Source organism: Pelophylax lessonae (genome assembly GCF_965119305.1).
Source record: "Pelophylax lessonae genome assembly, chromosome: 1".
NCBI classification, from domain to species: domain Eukaryota; kingdom Metazoa; phylum Chordata; class Amphibia; order Anura; family Ranidae; genus Pelophylax; species Pelophylax lessonae.
This window is the reverse complement of record NC_138768.1, coordinates 50,870,836-50,896,055: the sequence shown is the minus strand read 5'-3', so window position 1 is coordinate 50,896,055 and position 25,220 is coordinate 50,870,836. Positions and strand designations below refer to the sequence as shown.

The following is a 25,220-nucleotide window of genomic DNA, read 5'->3' as shown; positions in this document are numbered from 1 at the left end:
CTGTCACAGAGGAAAATGGAGATCTTGTATTTCTGCTAAGCGTGATCACGCTATCCAGCAGCAGAGAAGTGTTCTGGAGGTGAGTGGTTCCCATTTCCTATATGCTTGTACATATACTATGTTTGTGAGTATATTGTACGCTACCCATTTTTGATTTTAATTAACTTTCTAGTGGTAATGCACAAGGTCAGTGCTCCCTTCTCTTGTTATTGTTTTAGTGTTTATTGGATACCCTTGGTCCTGAGGGGGGCAGCAAGACCATCATATCTGTGCCTAAAAAAACACTTAGAATATTCACCTTCCCGCATACCACTTGAGCGCAGGAGAGATACTGTTTTTTGCCATTTAAGATACCCACCTGCCCAGTGGATCCAGCAATGTCCTCCTGAGATTGTTTCTTTTCTGCCTTCTGCCCCTGGTCCTGCACCACCATCTTCTTCTGTGACATCATCAGTAAGCTGTCAGCTCTTCTGGGTTGAGCCAGTGGCTTCCTGATGATGCACCTGAAGAGTGACCGATTGGTGCAGGGGAGGGGTAGGTAGGAGGCAACATGTTGAAAGGGTAAAGACCTGCTTTAAGGTAATAAAGAAAACCCACCTGCCTTTAGAATCACTGGAATTACCACCAGTGTCCTAGTCTGAGATCTGGTGGTAATGCTTTAAGAATTTTTCGCTGCCATAGCAACCGCTTCCCAAAGTGGCGGTAGCAAGAACTACCTAAATTTGCTGCACGTGTCGGTAATGATACCAACAGTGGCACCAATGCTTGCCTGAATTAGGTGCAGGTAGTCCTAAAGGGAAACTACTGCCAGAAAGGCTGTTTTGAATTCCCCAGACTGTCTCTTCTGTGATAGAAAGCCTGCCTGTTCACATCTTTTCAATTTTAAAAAGCCACCCTGTTGCTAAGCCAAAATTTTTCAGAAAACCTGTAAAAGAATACAGTGTAAAGTAAAACAGGCCGGCCATAGACTGTTCAAATCTTGTACGGTTCAGCAGGAACTGTCTGAGATTCAAACTGTGTGGGCAGGCTGAATGTACCAACAACCACTCTGCTGGAGTCACTTGCGATTTTAGCTAGTGGCTGCTATAGTCACTAGCAATAATTGCAAGCAATGGCTTGGCAGGAGGGAATCCCCTGTCAGCACTGTATGTGTTGATGGGGCATCGTGTGAACCTGTGTTTGCAGGAAAGAAATTCATGCCGTCTATGGCCTGCCTTAATCTCAGCTGCTGTCCACTTTGCCAAATACCTTTCCAGTAAGGAGAAATCCTCCTCTGAAGTTTGCTTGTGTCCCCTGCTGCACTCAATGGGTCCTTCCCCTGACCCCAGACATCATTACCCTGTCCTGTAGTAATGAATGGGTCAGCTGGAAAAACCACCGTACACCGACACAAATCCTCAATTTTACATTTATTTTAGCAGTAAACTCACCTTATATAATGATTCACAGTATTACATTTGTATTATTGTATTCTAGTAAGTATAGCGAGAAACCTGCAGGTAGATGGTGGCGACGGCCATCTTGGTACACCCCACACTGCTCAGCGTCAAACTGATTATATAGTGAAAAAGACTTCTTCACTCGGTTGCGGGAAAATAGTCTATTTCAGTATATAAGGTGAGTTTACTGCTAAAATAAATATAAAATTCAAGACTTGTGAGGGTGTAAGAAGATGTCCGCCTCTGCTTCGTGTTCTGTCATATTAGGAAACCTATTGGAACGCATATCGGCCATGTTGGAACGCATGCGCAGTAAGTTGTTCTAGTCCATACCTCCCTTCTGGTTGCAGAATTTGATAGGTAGTGGTATTCTGACAGAACACCCCAAAAAACAGCACTCACCAACAGTCTGCTTACAAATTGCCACTTTTAGGACTGTCGCTCTCCTGTGTCCACGGCAGCAATCAGTGATTTTTCCAGCTGACCCCTTCATTACTACAGGACAGGGTAATGATATCTGGGGTCAGGGGACGGATAGCAGCCATGTTGGAAGGCATGGCACATGCGCAGTAAGTTGTTCTAGTCCCTACATCACTTCCGGTTGCAGAATCTGATAGGTAGCGCTATTCTGATAGAACAGGCGCAGGCATCAGGAAAGTATTTTACGCTCTTCTTTTACAGATTTTATGGGAAGTATGGTTTAGCAGCAAAGTTTTTTATTATATCAATAAATTTAATCGGGATAATCTTGACCATACTAAAGACTTGTAGCATCAGAAACCTTCCTGTGGAGTTTAACTAAGTTAACTGCAACTCTGGTATGAGCACGGCTCTCATGCGGCATTGTCTAATACACAATACAGGTCTTTTGTTTGTAAATTCTAAAAGCACCGTGTGCGTAATACAGCCGCAAAGATTGTAATTCCATTCATAGGCGTAAGAGGGAAGTTAAACGCTGTCCTCGGCTCAGACTACCGTTACCTTGGTAACCTATTTTATATGTGTCCTCACAAGGTCCTTGTGTCATGAGTGCTATGTTTTTCCCCTATCGAATCCTTACATTCTGTGTTTCGCATGTTTTTCTCATTGCGACGTACAGACTCTCAATGCCGGTGTCACTGTAGGGCACATTGTTTGCTAACAAAGTTTCACAGATTAACTGCCATTTTTTTCTCTTTCTTCCTCCCAGGGATATCACCCGCTGCCTAACGAAGCAGAGATAGCACAAACCAAAAAGTTATTCCGGAGGAGAAGAAACGACAGGCGGTGAGTGTTAAATGGTATTGTCGAATGCCTGTTTGAATGAAGTTTGAGCCCTCATTCATATTTGATTGATTTATCATTTTCACAAGACAAGTCGCAGCCTATTGCGGGCAATGGCAACGCTCCAAACCGATTTGCAAAGGTAGTTCCTGCACTACTTTTGGCGATTTCAGGTGTGACTTTAATAGACATCTGTGCATGAAGCCACACATAGGGCTTTCAAGTCGCACTGAAATGTGGCTTTGAAATTGTGTAATTTCAGATGAAGTCGCACTATTTCAAAGCCGCATTCAATGTGTATGAGGGCTGAAGGGATTTTTGCATACAGATAAATTGGAGCTCCAGACAAATATCAAACAAGGAGAGGCAACACCGTGGACCAGTTAGTGCACTTTCTTTGTGCTGTCAGTCTAACAATGTAAACACACTTCTAGGAGGGGAGCAATGTGATTACTCCATTAGTGTTCTGCTGTCTTTTCAGTGTCCCAATAGCAGACTGATAGAGGAGAGTACAATTCCAGCCAAAACCTATCTGACGCTAAACCTGCTCTCTGCCACCTTCTAAGCCTAATCTATCTAACCCTGTAAAGCAAAAATCGCTGTACTTACCTGTTCTGCAGCCATAAGTGAGCGCAGCCTATTGCATTAGGGTGTGCACCCCTAAGCTCAAACACACATCCGTGTGTGAAATTGAAGTAAACAAGCATTTTAAAACATGGACGGTGTCAGTGGGGCAGTGGACGGTGTCAGTGGGGCAGTGGACGGTGTCAGTGGGGCAGTGGACGGTGTCAGTGGGGCAGTGGACGGTGTCAGTGGGGCAGTGGACGGTGTCAGTGGGGCAGTGGACGGTGTCAGTGGGGCAGTGGACGGTGTCAGTGGGGCAGTGGACGGTGTCAGGTAATTCAGTAGGGCAGTGGATGGTGTCAGAAGCGCAGTGAACTTTGGCGAAGTCTGCAGCCTTTTATGTCTGGTCTCCAGCGACGGATGCTGTGTACAGGAGAAAGCCGACAATGGCTAGGAAATGCCTGGGAAGTGACGTCACCCATAGAGTTACTATGGGGCTTCTGTTGTCGGTTGCCTCCCCTGCGCACTCCCACACACTGAAGCCACCACTGACAGCTCAGTGTGCGATCAGAGCAGAGAAGGTAAATATAGCGATGTTTACTTTACAGGGTTAGATAGATTAGGCTTAGAATGTGGAAGAGAGTAGATTTAGAGTTAGTTGGGTTTTGACTGGTATTCCACTTTAAGCTGGCCTCACATGTTTAGATTTCTATAGTTCAGTCTGCAAGATACTAACGGCGTTGGTGGCTCTTCCAATCCAGCTATTGTATTCTGACAACCAGCACTGCCGGGTATCAAAATGCCCAAGCAACGCCTGCATCTGACTGGATGTAGACACTATTTAGACAACCGTTTTCTAACCAGTTCCTTCAACAAAAGTTGATTTAACAATTGGCTTTAGTCGAGCAAAGTGGTGCTGGAAGGGTCACCCACAGCTTGAATTTCCTGTGGATTCTGCCAAAATTTGTTACTAATTAGATGTTTAAAGCCATTGCTCATAAAGGATGCTTGCAGCTGTAAGAGTCTGTTGAGATGGCAATATTTGGCCAGAGTTCCACTTTAAAAGGTTGACTGTTCCTGCCAACATGAATTTCCTTTTTATTGGTAAAATAAATAAAAACATCAGGACTGCAGTGGCTTAACGGGCCCTGAAGTAGGTTGTAATGTTGGTTTCCTTAAAGGAGACCTCGCTTTGTGTCCCATTTGAAGATTTCCCAAACTCCTTTCATGGGGACAACAGTTGAGATGAAACCTCACTGATGGAGCTGTAAAAACCTGACAGACGTTCTAACTTTCTCCACTCTGTTCACAATGTAAACAGTTGGCCGAAGGTAAACTTTGTGTAACTTAGTTGATTACTACTATCGCTGTATATATTTAAGTGGATGAATGTTACTTGCCGTGCTTCTTATTGGACATTATTAACTACTACTATATACTGTATGAGCAAAGGTTTGTGGATACCTAACCATTACATCCTATATGAGACTGTTGGACATCACATGTTATAACCATGAGTATTATTATGAAGTTGGCCACCCTTTTGCGACTGTAACAGCCTCCACACCTCTAGTAAGGCTTTCCACAAGCTTTTGCAGCATCCTGCAGACTTAATCACAATCGGCATTCCATTTCATCCCAAAGGTGTTTAGTAGGGTTGAGGTCACTTGCGCTTCTCTGCACCAAACTGGTTAAGCCATGTCTTTATGGAGCTGGCATTGTGCACAGGGGCACAGTCATGCTGGAATGGAAAAGGGCCTTTCCCAAACTGTTAGTAATGGTTGGAGGTACACTATTGTCCAAAATGTCATTGTATGCCATGGAACTGAACGCGAAAGATTTGCTACGTTATAGAGAATGTTAATTGTGTCTGAGCAAATCCCTGGAACATCTTCATTTCCAATCTGTATATCTGCAGTGTGAGATCTAAGGCACTGCAGCTTCTCACTCCTAGTCTCCAGATTTGGTGATGTCGTTACTGTGCCGCTCACTGTTCTCCTTGGTGGAGGCTATGACATCAGAGAAGTGTTTTGTTTGGTATCTATTAAGGTTACTTTGCATTATAAGTAAGGAAGCTTAGAAAAATTCTCTGCAGTGTAATATTATACCTTCCTAAATGGAAATGCTGTACATACAAACTATGACAATTTTAGGTATACAACACAAGACTGGTAGATACAGCAGGTAAACTAAGTACTGAACACATCACCATTTTTGTAGAAAAATATATTTCTAAAGACGCTATTGACATGACATTTTCACCACTTGTCAGTAACAACCCTTCCAATCCATATATACAAAGAAACCAAAACAAGTAAGTTAAGAAATTAAGTTGTGTAGTAAAATGGAATGACATGGGGAAAAAGTATTGAACACATGAAGAAAGGGAGATGCAAAAAGGCAGGGAAAGCCAAGACACTAGCTGAAATCTATCAGTAATTAGAAAGCAACCCTGCACCTTGTCAGTGCACAATAATATCAGCTGGTTCAGTCTCAACTGATGGTCTATAAAATGGTGTCTCATTACCAAGGTGTCACACAAGAAACAACTCATGAGTAAAAGCAAAGCGCTCTCTCAAGACCTTCACAACCTTATTGTTGCAAAACATACTGATGGCATTGGTTACAGAAGGATTTCTAAACTTCTGAATATTCCAGTGAGTACTGTTGGGTCCATAATTCAGAACTTCAATTCGCCATAAACCGGCCACAGCCAGGTGCTCTTTGCAAGATTTCTGACAGAGGAGTGAAAAGAATTATCAGAAGAGTTGTCCAAGAGCCAAGGACCGTATGTGGAGAGCTCCACAAATACCTGGAATTAGCAGGTACAATTGTATGCACGCTCACCACGCAAGACTCCATTGAAGAAGAAGCATGTTGAAGCTCATTTTAAATTTTGCTGCACAACATTTAGACAAGCCTGTGAAATACTGGGAGAATATAGTCTGGTCAGATGAGACCAAAATTGAACTCTTTGCATGCCATAATACACACCATGTTTGGAGGTCAAATAGCACATCACCCCAAAAAACACCCACAAAGCCAAGGAAACTCTTAGTTGCTTTCAAAGAAAAAAAAAAGCTGCTAGAATGGCCCAGCCAATCCCCTGACGTGAGCCCAATAGAAAATCCTATGGAAAAAAGTTCAGAGTTCATAGAAGAGGCCCACAGAACCATCAAGATTTGAAGACTGTGGAAAAATGGACCAAAATCGCACCTGAGCAACGCATGCGACTAGTTTCTCTATACAGGAGACGTCTTGAAGCTGTCATTACCAACAAAGGATTTTATACAAAGTATTAAATAAATTTCAGTTAGCGTGTTCAATACTTTTCCCCTGTGTAATTCCATTTTATTACACATAAGTTAATCTCTGAACTTTTGTTTTGGTTTCTTTGTATGAATGGATTGCATGGGTTGTTACCGACATGGTGAAAATTTCATGCCAGTAGCACCTTTAGAAATATATTTACCTAGAAAAATGGTGACAAGTTCAATACCTATTTTACCCGCTGTATATACAACAAGCATAAATACGCTAGCGAATGAGCATGAAGACGCTAAGAAGGTACTTAGCTCAGGTTAGAGCAGGTTCAGGATCTCCATAGGCAACAAGGACGCAGGCTTTTTCTACAAGCATTTGCAGGAAATCATCAATATAGAGCCCTCCTCTGTCTCCAGAACAAGTCTTTGTCTTCCAGAACAACTGTCTGTCTGAGCGCATGGCCTGTTCAAAGTCCTATTCCCCACTTCTATTTCCTGCTACATCATATTCTGTAGCCTCACTTCCTGTGCTGATCCCATAAACCAGCCCAATAGGTTAATTTGCAAACACGTGTAACAAAAATCTAACCATTCACATATCTAAGCTTCTAAGCTATAAAAAACCACCACATAGCCATAGCAACACAGGAAGGCAAAACCCTGTTAAAGACAGCCACCTTTATACAGAGACACAATGCTGTGCAAGGTACCAAGTCAGTAATGGTGAAATGTTCAGCTGAAGGGAGACCAAGGACAACATTCATGACTAGTCCTTTTCCCTCTGCCTGACTTTTTTGGGGCACAGCTTTCTTCTTTCACACTACCCTTCATTGAAAACACCTGAACCCGGTAATTAGGAGGATTGTCCACATACAGTGGGTACGAAAAGTATTCATACCCCCTTAAATTTTTCACTCTTTGTTATATTGCAGCCATTTGCTAAAGTCATTTAAGTTCATTCTTCTTCCTCATGAATGTACACATAGCACCCCATACTGACAGAAAAACACAGAATTGTTGACATTGTTGCAGATTTATTAAAAAAGAAAAACTGAAATATCACATGGTCCTAAGTATTCAGACCCTTTGCTGTGACACTCATATATTTAACTCAGGTGCTTTCCATTTCCTCTGATCATCCTTGAGATGGTTCTACACCTTCATTTGAGTCCAGCTGTGTTTGATTGTACTGATTGGACTTGATTAGGAAAGCCACACACCTGTCTATATAAGACCTTCCAGATCACAATGCATGTCAGAGCAAATGAGAATCATGAGGTCAAAGGAACTGCCTGAAGAGCTCAGAGACAGAATTGTGGCAAGGCACAGATCTGGCCAAGGTTACAAAAAGATTTCTGCTGCACTTAAGGTTCCTAAGAGCACAGTGGCCTCCATAATCCTCAAATGGAAGACGTTTGGGATGACCAGAACCCTTACTAGAGCTGGCCGTCTGGCCAAACTGAGCTATCGGGGGAGAAGAGCCTTGGTGAGAGAGGTAAAGAAGAACCCAAAGATCACTGTGGTTGAGCTCCAGAGATGCAGTCAGGAGATGGGAGAAAGTTGTAGAAAGTCAACCGACGTTTGGGATGACCAGAACCCTTCCTAGAGCTGGCCGTCCGGCCAAACTGAGCTATCGGGGGAGAAGAGCCTTGGTGAGAGAGGTAAAGAAGAACCCAAAGATCACTGTGGTTGAGCTCCAGAGATGCAGTCAGGAGATGGGAGAAAGTTGTAGAAAGTCAACCATCACTGCAGCCCTCCACCAGTCGGGGCTTTATGGCAGAGTGGCCCGACGGAAGCCTCTCCTCAGTGTAAGACACATGAAAGCCCGCATGGAGTTTGCTAAAAAAAAACACCTGAAGGACTCATGGAAAGGTGAGAAATAAGATTCCCTGGTCTGATGAGACCAAAATAGAACTTTTTGGCCTTAATTCTAAGCGGTATGTGTGGAGAAAACCAGGCACTGCTCATCACCTGTCCAATACAGTCCCAACAGTGAAGCATGGTGGTGGCAGCATCATGCTGTGGGGGTGTTTTTCAGCTGCAGGGACAGGACGACTGGTTGCAATCGAGGGAAAGATGAATGCTGCCAAGTACAGGGATATCCTGGACAAAAACCTTCTCCAGAGTGCTCTGGACCTCAGACTGGGCCGAAGGTTTACCTTCCAACAAGACAATGACCCTAAGCACACAGCTAAAATAACGAAGGAGTGGCTTCACAACAACTCCGTGACTGTTCTTGAATGGCCCAGCCAGAGCCCTGACTTAAACCCAATTGAGCATCTCTGGAGAGACCTAAAAATGGCTGTCCACCAACGTTTACCATCCAACCTGACAGAACTGGAGAGGATCTGCAAGGAGGAATGGCAGAGGATCCCCAAATCCAGGTGTGAAAGACCTGTTGCATCTTTCCCAAAAAGACTCCTGGCTGTATTAGATCAAAAGGGGGCTTCTACTAAATACTGCGCAAAGGGTCTGAATACTTACGACCATGTGATATTTCAGTTTTTCTTTTTTAATAAATCTGCAACAATGTCAACAATTCTGTGTTTTTCTGTCAGTATGGGGTGCTATGTGTACATTCATGAGGAAGAAGAATGAACCTAAATGATTTTAGCAAATGGCTGCAATATAACAAAGAGTGAAAAATTTAAGGGGGTCTGAATACTTTTCGTGCCCACTGTATCTTTGGCTAAATAGGGTAGGTGTGATGCTCAGCTGTACACATTGGGTGCTGGTAATATCAGAACAAGCATAAGTTTAAGGTCATCACCGAGGACAAGGGGCACTCTTTACGTCTAGAGGAAAAGAGATTTCATCTCCAAATGCGGAAATATTTCTTCACAGATGGAGCTGTGAAAATGTGGAATAGACTCCCTCCAAAGGTGGTTCTGGCTAGCTCACTAGATTGCTTTAAAAAAGGCCTGAATTCTTTCCTAGGTGTACATAATATAACTGGGGACTAATGTTTATAGGTAAAGTTGTTCCAGGGAATATCCGATTGCCTCTCAGGGGTTCAGGAATTAATTTTTTTTTCTCTGCTGTAGCAAATTGGATCATGCTCTGCTGGGGTTTTTCACCTTCCTCTGGACCAACTGTGGGTATAGGGTTGTGTATATGGGATTGTATGGTTGTTTTATTTTTTGTTTTTTATTGGTTGAGCTAGATGGACTTGTCTTTATTTCAACCTAACTATGTAGGTGGGTTCCCTTTTATACGTGGATCTATTAGAATCCCAATTTTTTTTTGTTCTTTAACTACCACATGGTCTATTTATAGTGGTGAGGTGGAAGGTTGTGTCTTTTAATTATACACTGGAACCGTATGTTCTGTTTTGTGTATTTAATACATTTTTATACTTTTTTCATTAAGAATTGGTTTCCGTGTTTTTTCTGTAGACCCATTTTTTGCTATACCCCTGCTACTCTAACTAATGGCGCTTTGTTTGGGCAACACCTCTTTTTCTAGTTGTCCCAATCTTTTTTATATGCTATAGTTTTGCCATTTGAGTTCCGCTCATTTCTGAGCGAGTGGGTACTTTATATATTCGATTGATTTAATTTTTCATTATTTGTACCTTTCCTCCCTTTGTCTGTTGTTATTTATGCTCCCAAATAAAACCCGCCTTGGTTGATGTTGTCCTTTTTGCCAAGTGTCACTTGCAGATAGAACATTCTGGTGCTCCCTTCCCATCCTGCAATATGGACCCCTCAAGCGCACAACGTGAGGACAGTCCTGGTTGTGTCAGACAATACACATGCTCCTAATTACCCAGGATCTGCACTCGTCCCGTAAAGAGGAACTTTCTTCCTTTATATGTTAAACTTGTGCTCGTAACTCATTTTATTCCTTCACATGATTAAAGGAGCTTGTTTAGAGCCATTCTGTTGCACACATGATCTGGACGGGCCCCAGGTCCTTCTTTCAGCAGATGCGTGGGGCTGACAGAAAACAGGTTCAGCGGTGACAGTATATGGGGGTGCAGCATGTGTGCTCAGGCTTGTTTTAGTCATTGGGTAAAAGAAGCATTGTGCATTGACTGGCGCATGGAAGGATTAAAGGCCCTTTCTGATTGACATAGAAATAGTTTAATTTTCCTTCTGCATGAATGTTTTCATTTCCCATATTTATATAGGATCGATGTTTTAGGCAGTATTACCGCATACTGAAGACCAATCACAAAATTGTGAGATGAAAGTTTCCATTTTCACTGTTGTAAGGAACACCCCATGAGAGAACATGCCTTGCTGCCATTTTACATTGTGCTTGCTTCCGAGTGTGGCTAGAGTTTTGGAAGGAAATAGGACCCACTGCACACTCTGCAAGCCAGAAGTCCATCTTCAAGAGCAAACCTGTTCTTGGTGATCAGATAATTGTCATGGATTTTTAGTTAGTTGTGGGAGTAAAGTCCCTAAACCCCAGTGCTGCATGGAGCACGTCCTAACAATATAACTGCTGTGCTGTTTGGTAGGAAATCATACACCCCCCCCCAATTTTGTTACACTTAGCCTCCGCAATCTGAATGATGAAATAAAAATCTGTTTTAAAAAAAAAACTCAAAAAAAGTCACAACCACTGGGCAGCATCTGGAGTAGGAAGCACAGATTGCGTGCACGGTTAGTCCATATGGCTTTTCTTATGTACATACAGTGGGGAAAATAATTATTCGATCCCCTGCAGACTTTGTACAAAGAAATAAAGGGTCTATAATTTTATCATAGGTGTATTTTAAATGATAGAGACAGAATATCAACCAAATATCCAGAAAAAACACACAATACAAATGTTGTAAATTGAGTTGCAGTTCAGTGAGTAAAATAGGTATTTGATCCCCATGTAAAACATGACTTAGTACTTGGTGGAAAAACCCTTGTTGGCCAGCACAGAGGTAAGACGTTTCTTGTAGTTGGTTACCAGATTTGCACACATCTCAGAAGGGATTTTGGTTCTTTCTTCCTCACAGATCTTCTCTAAATCCTTAAGGTTTCTTGGCTGTCGCTTGGCAACTCGAAGTTTTACCTTCCTCCATATCCTTTATATAGGATTAAGGTATGGAGACTGGCTAGCCCACTCCATGACCTTAATTTGCTTCTTCTTGAGCCACTCCTTTGTTGCCTTGGTGGTATATTTTGGGTCATTGCCATGCTGGAAGACCCATCCGTAACCCTTCTTCTGTGTTCTGGATGAGGGAAGAAGGTTCTCAACCAAGATTTTACAATTTATGGCCCCGTCCATTTGCCCTTTAATGCAGCAAAATCGGTCTGTACCTTTTAGCAGAGAAACTGCCCCAAAGCATAATGTTTCCACCTCCGTGCATGACTATAGGGGTGGTGTTCTTAGGGTCATAGTTAGCATTTTTCTTCCTCTAAACAAGGCAAGTCGAGTTAATGACAGAGAGCTCAATTTTGGTCTCATCTGACCACAGCTCTTTCTTACAATACTTCTCATTATATGTTTAATGGCAAACTTCAGACAGGTCGGTACATGTGTCTTCTTGAGGAGGGGGACATTGCGGGAACTGCAGGACTTTACCCCATGACGATGTATTGTGTTACTAATGGTTTGTTTGGTGACTGTTTTCCAACTGCCTTGAGATCATTCACAAGCTCATCCTGTGTAGTTTTGGGCTGATCCCTCACTTTTATTATGATCATCCTTACCCCATGAGGCGAAATCTTGCATGGAGCTCCAGACCGAGGGCGATTGATGGTTATTTTGTATTTCTTCCATTTGCGAATATTCGCTCCAACAGTTGTTTCCTTCTCACCAAGCTTCTTGCTGATGGTCTTGTAGCCCATTCCAGCCTTGTGCAGGTCTGCAATCTTGTCCCTGAGGTCCTTTGACAGCTCTTTAGTCTTGCACATAATGGCATGGTTTGAATGGAAGAAAGATTCTGTGGACAGGTGTCTTTTATACACATAACGAGTTGTCATTAGGAGCACCTTCCTAAATTGACAGGACTAATCTGTGTACCACATGAGCACATACTGTAGCCAGTCTGTGGGAGCCAGAATTATTGTTGGTTTATAGGGTATGAAATACTTATTTTACTCACTTAACTGCAACTCAATTTGTAACATTTGTATGGTGTTTATTTTCTGGATTTTTGGTTGATATTCTTGTCTCATTTAAACTATACCTGAAAAAAAAATAAAAATTATAGACCTTTAATTTCCTTTAAGTGGGCAAACTTACAAAACCTGCAGGGGATCAAATAATTATTTCCGCCACTGTATGAAGATGACAAATTATACGGAGATGCAAGGTTTTTTAAATAAATAAAAGAACCGTGATTTTCCTTTGAAGGTAATCTAATAAAATGTTATTTTGATCTCCAAAAAAATCTATCACTTGTGTATTCAGGGCAAAGGGACCTGTTCTTTTCTAAAATCAAAACTCCCCACACTGCCACCCACCGATGTTCACCTTCGATGCTCTTCCCTACCATTGATGAAATTCACAGTGCTTTGTGGTATAGAGGAGCATGTTAGCATGTGACTTCCTACACCATCACCTGCCGAAACTTATCTTCCATGCGTTCACCTTTTGCTGAGGAAATTCATAGTCCTTTGCGGTATAGCAGAGCATGTGACTCCCTACACTACCACCCACCAATACTTACCTTCAGTGTGCCCCCCCTACTGCTGAGAAAATTCAAAGTCCTTTGTGGTATAGGGGAGCATGTGACTTCCTACACCACCACTTGCTAATACTTCTCTTCAATATTTTAAACTACTGCTTAGGAAGTTCATAGCCCTTTTGTAGTGTAGGGGAGCATGTGACTCCCTACACCACCACCCACCAATACTCACCTTCAGCGTGCCCCTCCTATTCGCTGACGAAAATTCACAGTCCTTTGTGGTCTAGGGGAGCATGTGATTCCCTACCCTACCACCCACCAATACTAACCTTTAGTGTGCCCCCCCTACCACTGAGGAAATTCAGTCCTTTGTGGTATAGGAGAGCATGTGACTTCCTACCCCGCCACTTGCTAATACTTCTCTTCAATGTGTTGACCTACTGCTGAGGAAATTCACAGTTCTTTATAGGGGAGCATGTGACTTCCTACACCACCACCCACAAATGATCACCCAGTCTCCAAGTCTAAGCACTGTCATGTGAGAAGGGGAAAAAAATAGAATATTTCAAGAACAAAAATGTTATATATTGCAGCTTACCATTCCGTAAATACAGTGACTGCAGGAAATGTGGCCACTGGACATCTGAGAGGTTCATTAGGTATTTTTTGCACTTATGGGATATGTATAACAAAATTATTTTTTGTATATTTAAAGTGGAGGATAAGGGGAACATAACTGTTCCTAAAAATGTTCCACGTCACGTGATCCAGCAGCTCTGGCTCCCTTTTGTCAATGAGCGACTGCTGCAGGAGAGAGGAAGGAGCACTGACAACAGAGTGTCAATGAGAGCCTATGGGTGACGTCATGGCTCTCGAAATTCATAGCCGTTGTCAAGCTCTCCTTTAAGACCCGTAAACATGATAAGAATTTGTACAACGAACGATCGGCCGATTATCTGATTGTTAGTATAGTGCTTTCGACAGCCGGTTCCGACTTTTCTTACAACAAAACCTGAAGGTGCAGGCTAAAAATGTTTTATTGTAAGTGAACACAACGTCCAATTTCTATTTAATTAGTACAGTTTTCATCTGAACAAAATCGTAAGAGCAAGATTACGCATGCTCGGAAACAAAATAATATATTACAAAACAATTCAACACATTATATCACTTGTATTCTGTCATACGAGCATTTTTGTAAGCTGAGTAACCTCTTCGTTTTCAATGAGACCAGCATGCAAAAAGAAAAGAAACGGACGATTATTGGTTCGATAATTTGATCGTGTGTACCAGGCTTTACACAGGGGAACCAAAGCTGCTGGATCACATGACTAGATAAGATTAAAAAAAGGTAAGTGCATAGATCTTTTTTTAAAACAGGGCTTGCAGGATAGGTAGGTATAAATAACAATAGTTGTATTTAGCCTTTACTGTCGCTTTAAGGCCTCTCACACAGGGGAGTCCATCGGCGGACTCCGTTTTTCTCAGCGGGGGATCGATCTGCCGATCCCCCGTTGAGCAGGTGGATGGCAGCTCTGTCTCCGCGCTGTGTACGGACACAGAGCTGTCAGGTCCCGCTCTTCTCTATGGGGGAATCGGATGGGAATGGACCGTCTGTCCGTTCTCATCCGATCCGCTGGATGGATGGAAAATAGGGTTTCCATCCGTCCAGATTTGACGGATCGGATCGGATGTCAGCGGACATGTCTCCGCTGACATCTGATGCCCCATAGAGATATATAGGGCATCCGTTCAAATCTGCCAAAAAAAGGACAGGCAGGTCTGAACGGTCCTCATGTGTGAAAGGGGCCTAAAGGATAAGTTTAACTTTGGGAACATGTTGGATGTTTCACCCGTTTTTGGGGTTAACATAGAACATGTTCCCAGCAATGTTCCCTCTAATTTTTTACTGTGCTGAGCAAATAAAAAAAAATTCTGAGCGCAAACCTTTAGACTGAGCAATGGGGGGGGGGGGGGGGTTGAGACGTTAATGCAGAGTGCCACAGCAATGCCCCCAATCAATTGCAGAGTGCCACAGCAATGCCCCCAATAAATTGCAGAGTGCACAGCAATGCCCCCAATAAATTGCAGAGTGCACAGCATTGCCCCCAATAAATTGCAGAGTGCACAGCATTGCCCCCAATAAATTGCAGAGTGCACAGCAATGCCCCCAATAAATGCAGAGTGCACAGCAGCCAGCCCCCAAAAAATGCAGAGTGCACAGCAATTCCCCCCAATAAATGCAGAGTGCACAGCAATTCCCCCCAATAAATGCAGAGTGCACAGCAATTCCCCCAATAAATGCAGAGTGCACAGCAATTCCCCCCAATAAATGCAGAGTGCACAGCATTGCCCCCAATAAATGCAGAGATGCACAGCAATTCCCCCCAATAAATGCAGAGTGCACAGCAGCCAGCCCCCAATAAATGCAGAGTGCACAGCATTGCCCCCAATAAATGCAGAGATGCACAGCATTGCCCCCAATAAATGCAGAGATGCACAGCATTGCCCCCAATAAATGCAGAGATGCCAGCTAATCTCCTGCGTAACATGCTGGTGGAGCAGGAAGTCAGCATTGTGGATCTTCTGGTGTTTGACCAGCCGTGACATGCCCCCCAGCGACCCCGTGCACTTAACTCACGGACGGTCACTCTTCAGTCCCCGGCTTCCCGCGTCTCCGTCCTCCCGAGTCCCGTCGCCTCCTCCCCCCCCCTCCTGATTTTTTTCCTGTCCAGTGTATCTGCCTGCCCATTTTTTTCCTGTCCAGTGTATCTGCCTGCCCGTACTGGATGTACGCAGACAGATATACTGACAGATCTGAATGAGACCTGCATGGCACCAGCGATCTGCTGATTACTAGTGCAATGCTTTACAGGCTCCAAAAGAAAAAAATTATAATTGCACATTTTTTTACCTGAAAAAAATGTGCATTTATTATTTTTTTTCTAAACTGTGAACTTATCCTTTAAAGTGGAATTCGCGCTCGCACCCTAAATAGTGTTAAAACTGTCCCTACTTTTTCCTAAGCTTATTAACCTGTGTAAGAAAGATGTACGGTTTATACTTATTTTCAGGCTTCTCTTGTCCAGTCACGTGATCCCATTCTCCAGTGTTAGCCAGCACAGCTGCAGGGGAGAGACGGGAGCTCTGGCATTGGATGGGCCATTGAAGCCTAAAGGTGATGCCACTGATTCGTGCTTTACCAGCCGTTGGTGGGAATATTCTCTGTTCTCCCCTGCAGCTGCCACTAGCAGGCACAAGGGAGAGGAATCCCATCTTTTTCGTCTTTCTTACACAGGTTAGTAAGCATAAGCAGGAGGAGGAGGAGAGAAAAGGAACAGTATTAGGCTTAGTTAGGGTGTACACTAGAATTCTACTTTAAGTCCAATTTTTTTCACTTTTTCCCATTGCAGTCCTCTTTTAAAAATTGACACTGGATTTCCCTCTGATGCTGAGGTTATGCCCCCTTCCATTTTGATGTAAATTATGGGAAAAGGATGCGGATAGGACTGAATAATTATGTCCATGCGCTTTATAAAAACAATACAAGTTTTCAATAATAAATAATAGAGCAAGGCCAAATGCTTTCTGGATAAACCAAGGTCAAGAAAACATTTTAATTTTCCAACAAGAGCTTTTCTTCCAGTAGAGGGTCTAACTTGGCCTATTTTGGCATATGTCTGGCCTTTTTTTTTTTTTAAAGAATAGCTGTATTTTTAGGAACATCCTCCCATTTTCCTCAACAGTAAACAGCCATGATTGCTCAGTGTAGCTGTAATGTTCACAAAGGTGACTATACGGCTGCATTCAGCGCTGCTCTGCAGCACTGTAAGAACCACACGGCAGTCAAACAGGTCCAGCGCGTGTGCTGTCTGCAGACGAGAGACGCCATAGAAGCTAATGGGTCTGCTCAGTGCACGTGCCGAATTGATGATGGCACTGTTATTATCTTGAACGGCGATTCCCGTCTGCAGATACATACTATAATGTTGTATTCAGGAGGTGTTTGGAATGTTTCCGGTTGCATGCAATTATGTTTTTTAATGCAAAGGACAGGGGAGAGCTGTTTCTGGGTTTCACTGTAGAAGTACGGCTATTCTTTTGTGCCACACTGGTTCGAATAGCAGATATTTAACTCCATTATTAGGCAGTAGATCCTTGACCTCTAAGGCTACATTCACACTGGCGACCGGTGCGATTTGTAGCGGCAAGCATCTTCTTATTCCTGCTGTGGCTCTCAGCGGCTAGGTGCGGTCGCTGGCCCTGTTTGCTATAATGACATGTCCCTGGCGGCCGCATGTTTGCATGGCTTTCTGTACAGCCAGTGATTATCTGCGATGATCGCTGCTGGATGCACTTTGTGTGCCTTAATGGCCAGTGTGAATGTAGCCTAGGGCTTTATTTACAGGGCTGTAAACATTTTTACTGATGTTATCAAGTGGTTGTAAAGGTTGAAGGTTTTTACCTTCAAACATTCTGTCTGCTGCTCCCTCCCCCCCATACTCACCGGAGCCCACTCTCGAACCAGCTATGTGCACGGGAGCCTTGGCTGTCCTGGGATTCCATCTCCTCATTGGCCCTGCCAATGGCTCCCTTTGCTGTCAATCACAACCAGTGAGCCAATAAGGAGAAAGCAAGGAGTGGGGGCAAGCTGCGGCTCTGTGTCTCATTGGCCCAGACAACAGTGGGAGCCAATGGCATTCACTGCTCTCAATCACAACTAGTTAGCCAATTAGGAGAAAGCGAGGAGGGGGATAAGCTGCGGCTCTGTGTCTCTCATTGGCCCAGACAGCAGTGGGAGCCAATGACATTCACTGCTGTCAATCACAACCAGTCAGCTAATCAGGAAAAAGCGAGGGGGGGGGGGCAAGCCGCAGCTCTATGTCTTATGGACACAGAGCAGGGCTCGGGAGTGAGCATGCACCATTTTCCCTAATAACAAACGGCTTGCTATTGGGGGCACTGGTCAAGAGCGAGGGTCCAGGAGTGCCAGCGGGGTATCCAAGAAGAGGAGGATCGGCTGCTCTGTGCAAAACCACTGCACAGAGCAGATAAGTATAACATGTATACTTTATAACCTTTAGTACCACTTTAAACTTGTTTTCTAGGAGAAAAGTTCCTGCGTAATGATCAGTAAGATACTTGCATATAGATGCGTTTAAACACGTAAAGATACGTATGCATACATAATGATGATCCCTTGCTGGGACTTTGTTCAGCCAGTCTTGTGATCCAGACATCCCTGCCAGACAACACAGCTAGGTCCTTTACTGTAATACATCTGGGTCTGGGACCGCAGCAGAGCCTGTGTGCGAGAGCCGTGGTCCGACTCTCCTATATACTGGCAGCACAGGGTTTTTTTTTAAATCTTGCTTCAGTTTTTAAGAAGCTTATTTATAATTGTATTTGCAGCCTGACTGCACTATAGTAATACATAAAGAGGGTTTACTTGAAAGACATTTTATCACTTCTCTGACACAGCAAAGAAATGCTAAACAGGGGCATGTATCAAGCAAATTAGTGACATAATTAGGTGTCATTCACATGGGTGACTGCCAGCGCATTCTTGGCAGTGGAGAAGCTGCTGTATGCACACAGTGTATGCAAACAACTGCAGCCTGGCCATTATTATTATACAGGATTTATATAGCGCCAACAGTTTGCGCAGAGCTTTACAAGGTGAGGGAAGACAATACAGTTACAATACAATTCAAAACAGGAGGAACTAGAGGGCCCTGCTCGTTAGAGCTTACAATCTAGAAGGGCCATCTGTACAAGTGAATGGCCGGCACTGCTGCTGCTCATATGTAACCTCTCATCCAGGCAGTTACGTGCCCTGCAAAAAAAAGGCCCTGACCGGCCCTAGACGCAGACAGTTTTCATCTAGGGACAGTGTTTCTGGCTGCAGCTAATTGGTCAGTTTGTATGCAGAGCATTAAGCCACTCCACAGACTGCTGGGCCCTTCCTTGAATGGAATGGTGTAGGTGAGGGCGTAGCTGCACAGCCAGCAACAGAGAAGTTTCTTCAAGGGACTGGTTGCACTTCCTAAACTGACAAGGAGGAAACCTGTATGAGCAAGAAATTAGGTCCATCTCTCGTATCATGTCCACAGTCTCTGACCATCTCCTGGTTCATGTCCATAATCTCTGATCATCTATTGTATTATGTCCACAGTCTTTAACCATCTTTTGTATTACGTCTGCGGTCTCTAACCATCTCTTGTATCATATCTGCAGTCTCTGACCATCTCTTGTATCATATCCGCAGTCTCTGACCATCTCTTGTATCACGTCTGCAGTCTCTGACAATCTCTTGTATCACGTCTGCAGTCTCTCACCGTCTCTTGTATCACATCCGCAGTCTCTGACCATCTCTTGTATCATATCCGCAGTCTCTGACCATCTCTTGTATCACGTCTGCAGTCTGACCATCTCTTGTATCAAGTCTGCAGTCTGACCATCTCTTGTATCACGTCTGCATTCTCTGACCATCTCTTGTATCACGTCTGCAGTCTCTGACCATCTCTTGTATCACGTCTGCAGTCTCTGACCATCTCTTGTATCACGTCTGCAGTCTCTGACCAGCTTTTGTATCACGTCTGCAGTCTCTGACCAGCTCTTGTATCACGTCTGCAGTCTCTGACCATCTCTTGTATCACGTCTGCAGTCTCTGACCATCTCTTGTATCACGTCTGCAGTCTCTGACCAGCTTTTGTATCACGTCTGCAGTCTCTGACCAGCTCTTGTATCACGTCTGCAGTCTCTGACCAGCTCTTGTATCATGTCTGCAGTCTCTGACCAGCTCTTGTATCACGTCTGCAGTCTCTGACCAGCTCTTGTATCACATCTGCAGTCTCTGACCAGCTCTTGTATCACGTCTGCAGTCTCTGACCAGCTCCTGTATCACCTCTGCAGTCTCTGACCAGCTCCTGTATCACCTCTGCAGTCTCTGACCAGCTCCTGTATCATGTCTACAGTCTTTGACCATCTCTTGTATCACGTCCACAATCTGACCATTTCTTGTATTGCGTCTTCAGCCTCGGACCATCTTTTTTTGTCACTTCTGCAGCCTCTGATCATTTCTTGTATTATGTCCACAGTTTTTCCATTAGTCTATGACTATATCCTGTTGTGTGTTTGCTACCTCTGATAATGAATGTTCACTAAATTTTATGTGTGGCCCTTTGGTGACGTCAGAGGCAGCCCCAGGGAATTTACACATGCCGCATCCTTTCTTTGTGGCAAGAATTCTATACCCTGTAAAGTGAATGGGGACACTCTGCTGGCATCCCACAACATCCTGCAATGCAAGTGGTTTGGGCATGCTACTGGGGGAATTCAAGGGATTAAAGCAGATGGTGAGGAGGCAATATCGCCCCCCATCCGCCCCCCTTCTTTACTGACTACAGGGCTGTGGAGTGGCCTGGTCCACCGCCTGGGGTTGGGGCAGGGTGCTATGGGAGCGGGGGGGGCGACTGGGCTATCGGCTGTGGGTGGGGGGGCTGTACCTGGTGGGGGCTCCTGCCAGGGCCCCCCTTCCTTTCTGCCTGTCCCATTTTCTGGGAGCCTCATGGCGCCGACATTTTGTTGTAGCCTGTGTGCTTAATGCACAGCGGCCATTATGTTTGTGTAGTCTGGCGACCATATTTCCGGTGGTTTGCCATTGACAATGGCGGGAGCCATGAAAGTGGAGCTCTATGGGCAGAGATTTCAGCGGTGGGAGCCCATTCCCTTGTGCTGACTCCTGAATCTTTTCATTTCCTGATTGCCAGTCGTGCAGTGCAGATTCTCTTGGTAGCTGCGGTGCCTGGTTTCTGTGGTGTGGGGAATCTGGTGGGGTCCTCTCCCTCTCTACTGAGGATTGATTGGTGCTCTGTGGCTGGCAACTGGGTGGGCTGCCAGAGCGGTGGGGGTTGTCCCTTAGCAGTGTTTTACACTTTTTTGTTGGGTCCCCCTGGTGACTCATGTAGTCTTTGGAGCATATCTCCCCACCTGATCCCCTCTCTGAGGCTGAAGGGCCCTCCGGGTCCTATCCATGCATCGATGCACTGACGGCGGTCCTGGAGTCCTTGGTGTCCCGGGTGAAGGTGGCTTTTAGGCAACGGGCTGGCAAAAAGCGCCCCCCGCCTTTCACTGCCTCATCAGTTTCTGATTCAGCCGCCGCAGGCGTGGGTCACCCTGCTTGGTCTGCGACCACACGCCCTGAATAAGATAGGAGGATTCCTCCATTTGTGCAACTGTGTACAAAAAGGCGCTGGTGGACGCACTGATTGTACAGTAGCTGTGCGTGAGACCTTAAAGATGAAGGCGCGGGTTCTCTTTGGCATTCACAAGCCATCCAGAGCAGAAAAGGTGCTCACTTTCCCCTACTATTTTGACAGATTTGTCACTAAATAGTGGGGATGACCAAAGCGTCCCTTTGGGGTCCCTAAGTGATTTTGCTAGGTGATACCTCTATGAGGAGTCCCTTCTTAAGAAGTGGACAGTTCCACCGGTGGTGGACCCTCTGGTTTCCAGATTGTACAAGGCAACTTTGATTCCGGTTGAAGAGTCCCCTGCCTTTAAGAACGCAGCAGACAGGAAGGAGGAGGCTGTGGCCCGCAATATGTACACCCCGCTGGTTCGGCACTGAGGCTGATATTCACCATTGCTCTGGTGTCGCAGACTCTGACCGAATGGGCTAGTCTTTTGCGCCGTGACCTGGAGGGGGAGTAGCTCCCCCCGCCTTTGCTGAGCTGGTGGACCAGCTGGTCTGGGGGTTGCAGTTTATCTGTGATGTCTCTTTGGATGTGGCTCAGCTCTTTTTCGGCAGTGGTCCTTCGACGTGTCTATGGCTCATGCTGGTCTGTGGACCAGACTTCCAAAAAGGCCTTGACTGATCTTCCCTTTCAGGAGAACACTTTTTTGGTGCTACCCTGGATGACATCATTAAAGGTCTCACAGGGGGGAAGAGTACCTTTCTTCTGCAGGCTACTAACAGCAAGGACCCTCGTCGTAGACGTGGGCGCTCCTTATCTCATAAGAAGTTTTTTTCATCCCTCAAGATTGACTGACAAGGGATCAGAGCCCTTCGGGGCCTCCTCTGGAGGATCCAAGCTGACTTGGTCTGGCAAGTCAAGAGCGGGCTTCTCTAGACCCGCGGATAATGCCCCTTAAGCATGAAGGTGCACCCTCACCCGTATCTGGGGTAGGGGAGATATCTATGCTGGTCCCGGACTCGTGAACTCCCCTGGTACAAGTCAGGTCGGCCCAGGAGATCATTTGGTCTGGCTACAAGATCAAGTTTTGTTCTTACCCTCCGGTAAGGTTTTTCCTTCCAATGTGCGACTTTCCTCAGTCCGCTTACAGGCTCTTTTTGGGGCGGTGCAAGACCTTTTACTTTAAAGGGTGATGGTCCCGGTTCCGACTTCGGAACGTTTTCAGGGGTTTTTACTCAAACTGGTTTACAGTCCCCAGGAAGGAAGGCAAGGTGCGTCCAATTCTGGACCTCAAGGCGCTGAACTGCTTTGTGCAGATGCAGAAGTTCAGAATAGAGTCCGTTCACACGGTGGAGGCTTCCCTGCATCAGGGGGATTTTTCTTGCCTCCATCGACATCAAGGACGCTTACATTCACATTCCACTATGTGTCTGTCTTTGCCGTGGGAGAGGAGCATTATCAGTTTGTGGCGTTTCCATTTGGTCTCACTTCTGCTCCTCGGGTCTTCACAAAAGAGTTTGCCCCAGGGGTAGCATTGTTACGCCAATGGGGGATCGCGGTACTGGGCTACTTTGATGACCTCCTTCTGCGAGCGGAGTCTCATACTGCTCTGGTGGAAAACCTGGAAATCCTCTTACGAACTTGAGGGTGTTTGGCTGGATTCTGAATTTTATGAAGTCTGGGTTGGTTCCCTCCACAAAGCTGGACTATGTGGGTCTGACTCTGGACTCTGCCTTAGCCAGAGTGCTACTTCCTCTGGACAAACTTCAGAAACTGCAGGCTATAATTCGTCTCCTGCTGTCCAACAGATGGTACACACTCCGGACTTGCATGCGGTTGCTGGGCCTGATGGTGTCTACCTTTGAGGTGGTTTTGTTTGCACAGTTCCATATGAGGTCCCTGCAAGGGAGATTCTGGCCGAATGGGACAAGAATCTGCAGTCTTTGGACAAGCACATCCGGCTGAGCTGGGGAACAAAGGAGTCCCTGATATGGTGGCTTCGTTCTTTAGTGCTTTGGCTGGGCGAATCCATTCTCCCCTTGTATTGGACAGTAGTCACCACGGATGCCAGCCTGTCCGGCTGGGAAGGCATCCTCAGCAAAATATTTGCTCTGGAGGTCTGGACACTTGGTACTCTGAGCGATCAGACTGTGCCTGGAACATTGGAAGATCGTCTTCAGGGATGTCCAGTGCGCATTCAATCGGACAGTGCCATGACCTTGGCTTATGTCAATCACCAGGGGGGCACAAGAAGTGTCCTGGTGGCTCTGGAGGTAGCCGGGATTTAAGGTGGGCAGAACAGTTCTTTCCAACCCTCTCTGCTGTACACATTCCCGGGGTAGAAAACTGGCAGGCAGATTACATCAGTCAGCAGGCGTTGGACCAAGGGGAGTGATCCCTTCATCCGGAGGTGTTTCATCAGTTGTGTCTGCGATGGGGTACCTCTGAGGTGGATCTGTTAGCGTTCCAGCTCAACAGAAAGGTGCAGAGGTTGTGGCTCAGTCACAGGATCCTCTGGCGGATGCCACGGATGTGCTGGTGGCCTCGTGGGGTCAGTATCGTCTGATATACACCTTCCCTCTAAAACTTCTGCCAAGACTTCTACGCAGGATCGAGGCAGAATGGATTCCGGTCATCTTAGTGGCCCCGGACTGGCCTCGCCGGGCTTGGTACACTGATCTGGTGCAGCTGGTCCTCAACGTTCCTTGGAAGCTTCCTCTCAGGGAGGATCTGCTGTCCCAAGGACCAATTTTCCATCCTGCTTTACAGTCGCTGGCTTTGATGGCGTGGCTGTGGAACACCAGGTGCTGATGGATCAAGGTTGGTCTGAGTCTGTGATTCCAATGCTGTTAAAAGCTAGGAAATCTACTTCTAGGAAGATCTACCATCGTACGTGGAAGATGTACATTGCGTGGTGTGAGTCTCTTGGGGTTCAGCCTTGCTCTTTTTTTTTTTTCAGTGGCTTGGATCTTGACCTTCCTTTAATGGGGGGTTAAGCAGAAACTGGCCTTGGTGCCGACCTTAGCCGTCTTCTTTCAGCAGCCCTAGACCACACACTTCGGTTGCATACTTTTCTTCAGGTAGTTAGGCACTTGACCCCTCCAGTGCGGTCTCTTTTGCCGCCTTGGGACCTCAATTTAGTGCTCTCAGTCCTCCAGAAGCCTCCTTTTGAGAAACTTCGGGAGATTCCCCTGCTTACGCTGTCCCAGAAGGTGGCTTTTTTGGGGGCTTTCACCTCTGCGTGCAGGGTGTCAGAATTGGCGGCGTTACCCTGTCATTAACCTTACTTTGTGGTTCCCAGTGATAAGGTGGTTCTTGTCGTTACTTCCTCAGGTTGTCTCTGATTGTCATTAGAATGAATACATTGGGTTATGTTTCCTGTGTCCCAGGCCAAAACATCCTATGGACATTGCTTTGCATGCTTTGGATGTGGTCTGGGCGATTAGGGAGTACCTGGCAGCTACGGAGTCTTTTAGGAAATCAGACTCACTATTTGTGCTTACGGATGGGCCTCAGAAAGGGTTGTCCGCTGCCTCTGGGACCATTTCCAGATGGATCAGACAGGTGGTGATTCAGGCCTATTCCATCAAGGGTCAGGTTCCTCCTTCCCCTGTCAAGGCACACTCTACTTGGGCGCTCAGTGTCTCCGGGGCCTTCCGTCATCAGACGTCAGTGATGCAAGTTTGCAAGGCGGGCACCTGGTCGTCGGTGCACACTTTCACAAGGTTCTATAAAGTGGATGTGTTGCCATTTGCGGATGCTTCCTTAGGTGGCAAGGTTTTGCAGGCTGCTTTTTAGAGGACCTGGTCCTCTTTCAGGGTGTATTTTTTTTTTTTCAGGTGAGCTCCAGTTGTTTTGGTTGAGCTCCTGTTTAACTGGTTGGCTATTGTTAGCCTTGGGAATTTCTTTTTCTCTG

General features: G+C 45.4%; 1 protein-coding gene across 2 annotated transcripts in view; it reads left to right on the top strand.

Moving 5' to 3' along the window:
* Positions 1-25,220, top strand: part of CTIF (cap binding complex dependent translation initiation factor) — a 419,667-nt gene that overhangs the window by 209,131 nt on the left and 185,316 nt on the right. For both annotated transcript variants that reach the window (XM_082254608.1, XM_082254607.1), the window contains one exon: positions 2,629-2,705. In XM_082254608.1, coding sequence (XP_082110734.1) covers positions 2,629-2,705 — 77 coding nt within the window. The remainder of the gene's footprint in view (positions 1-2,628; positions 2,706-25,220) is intronic.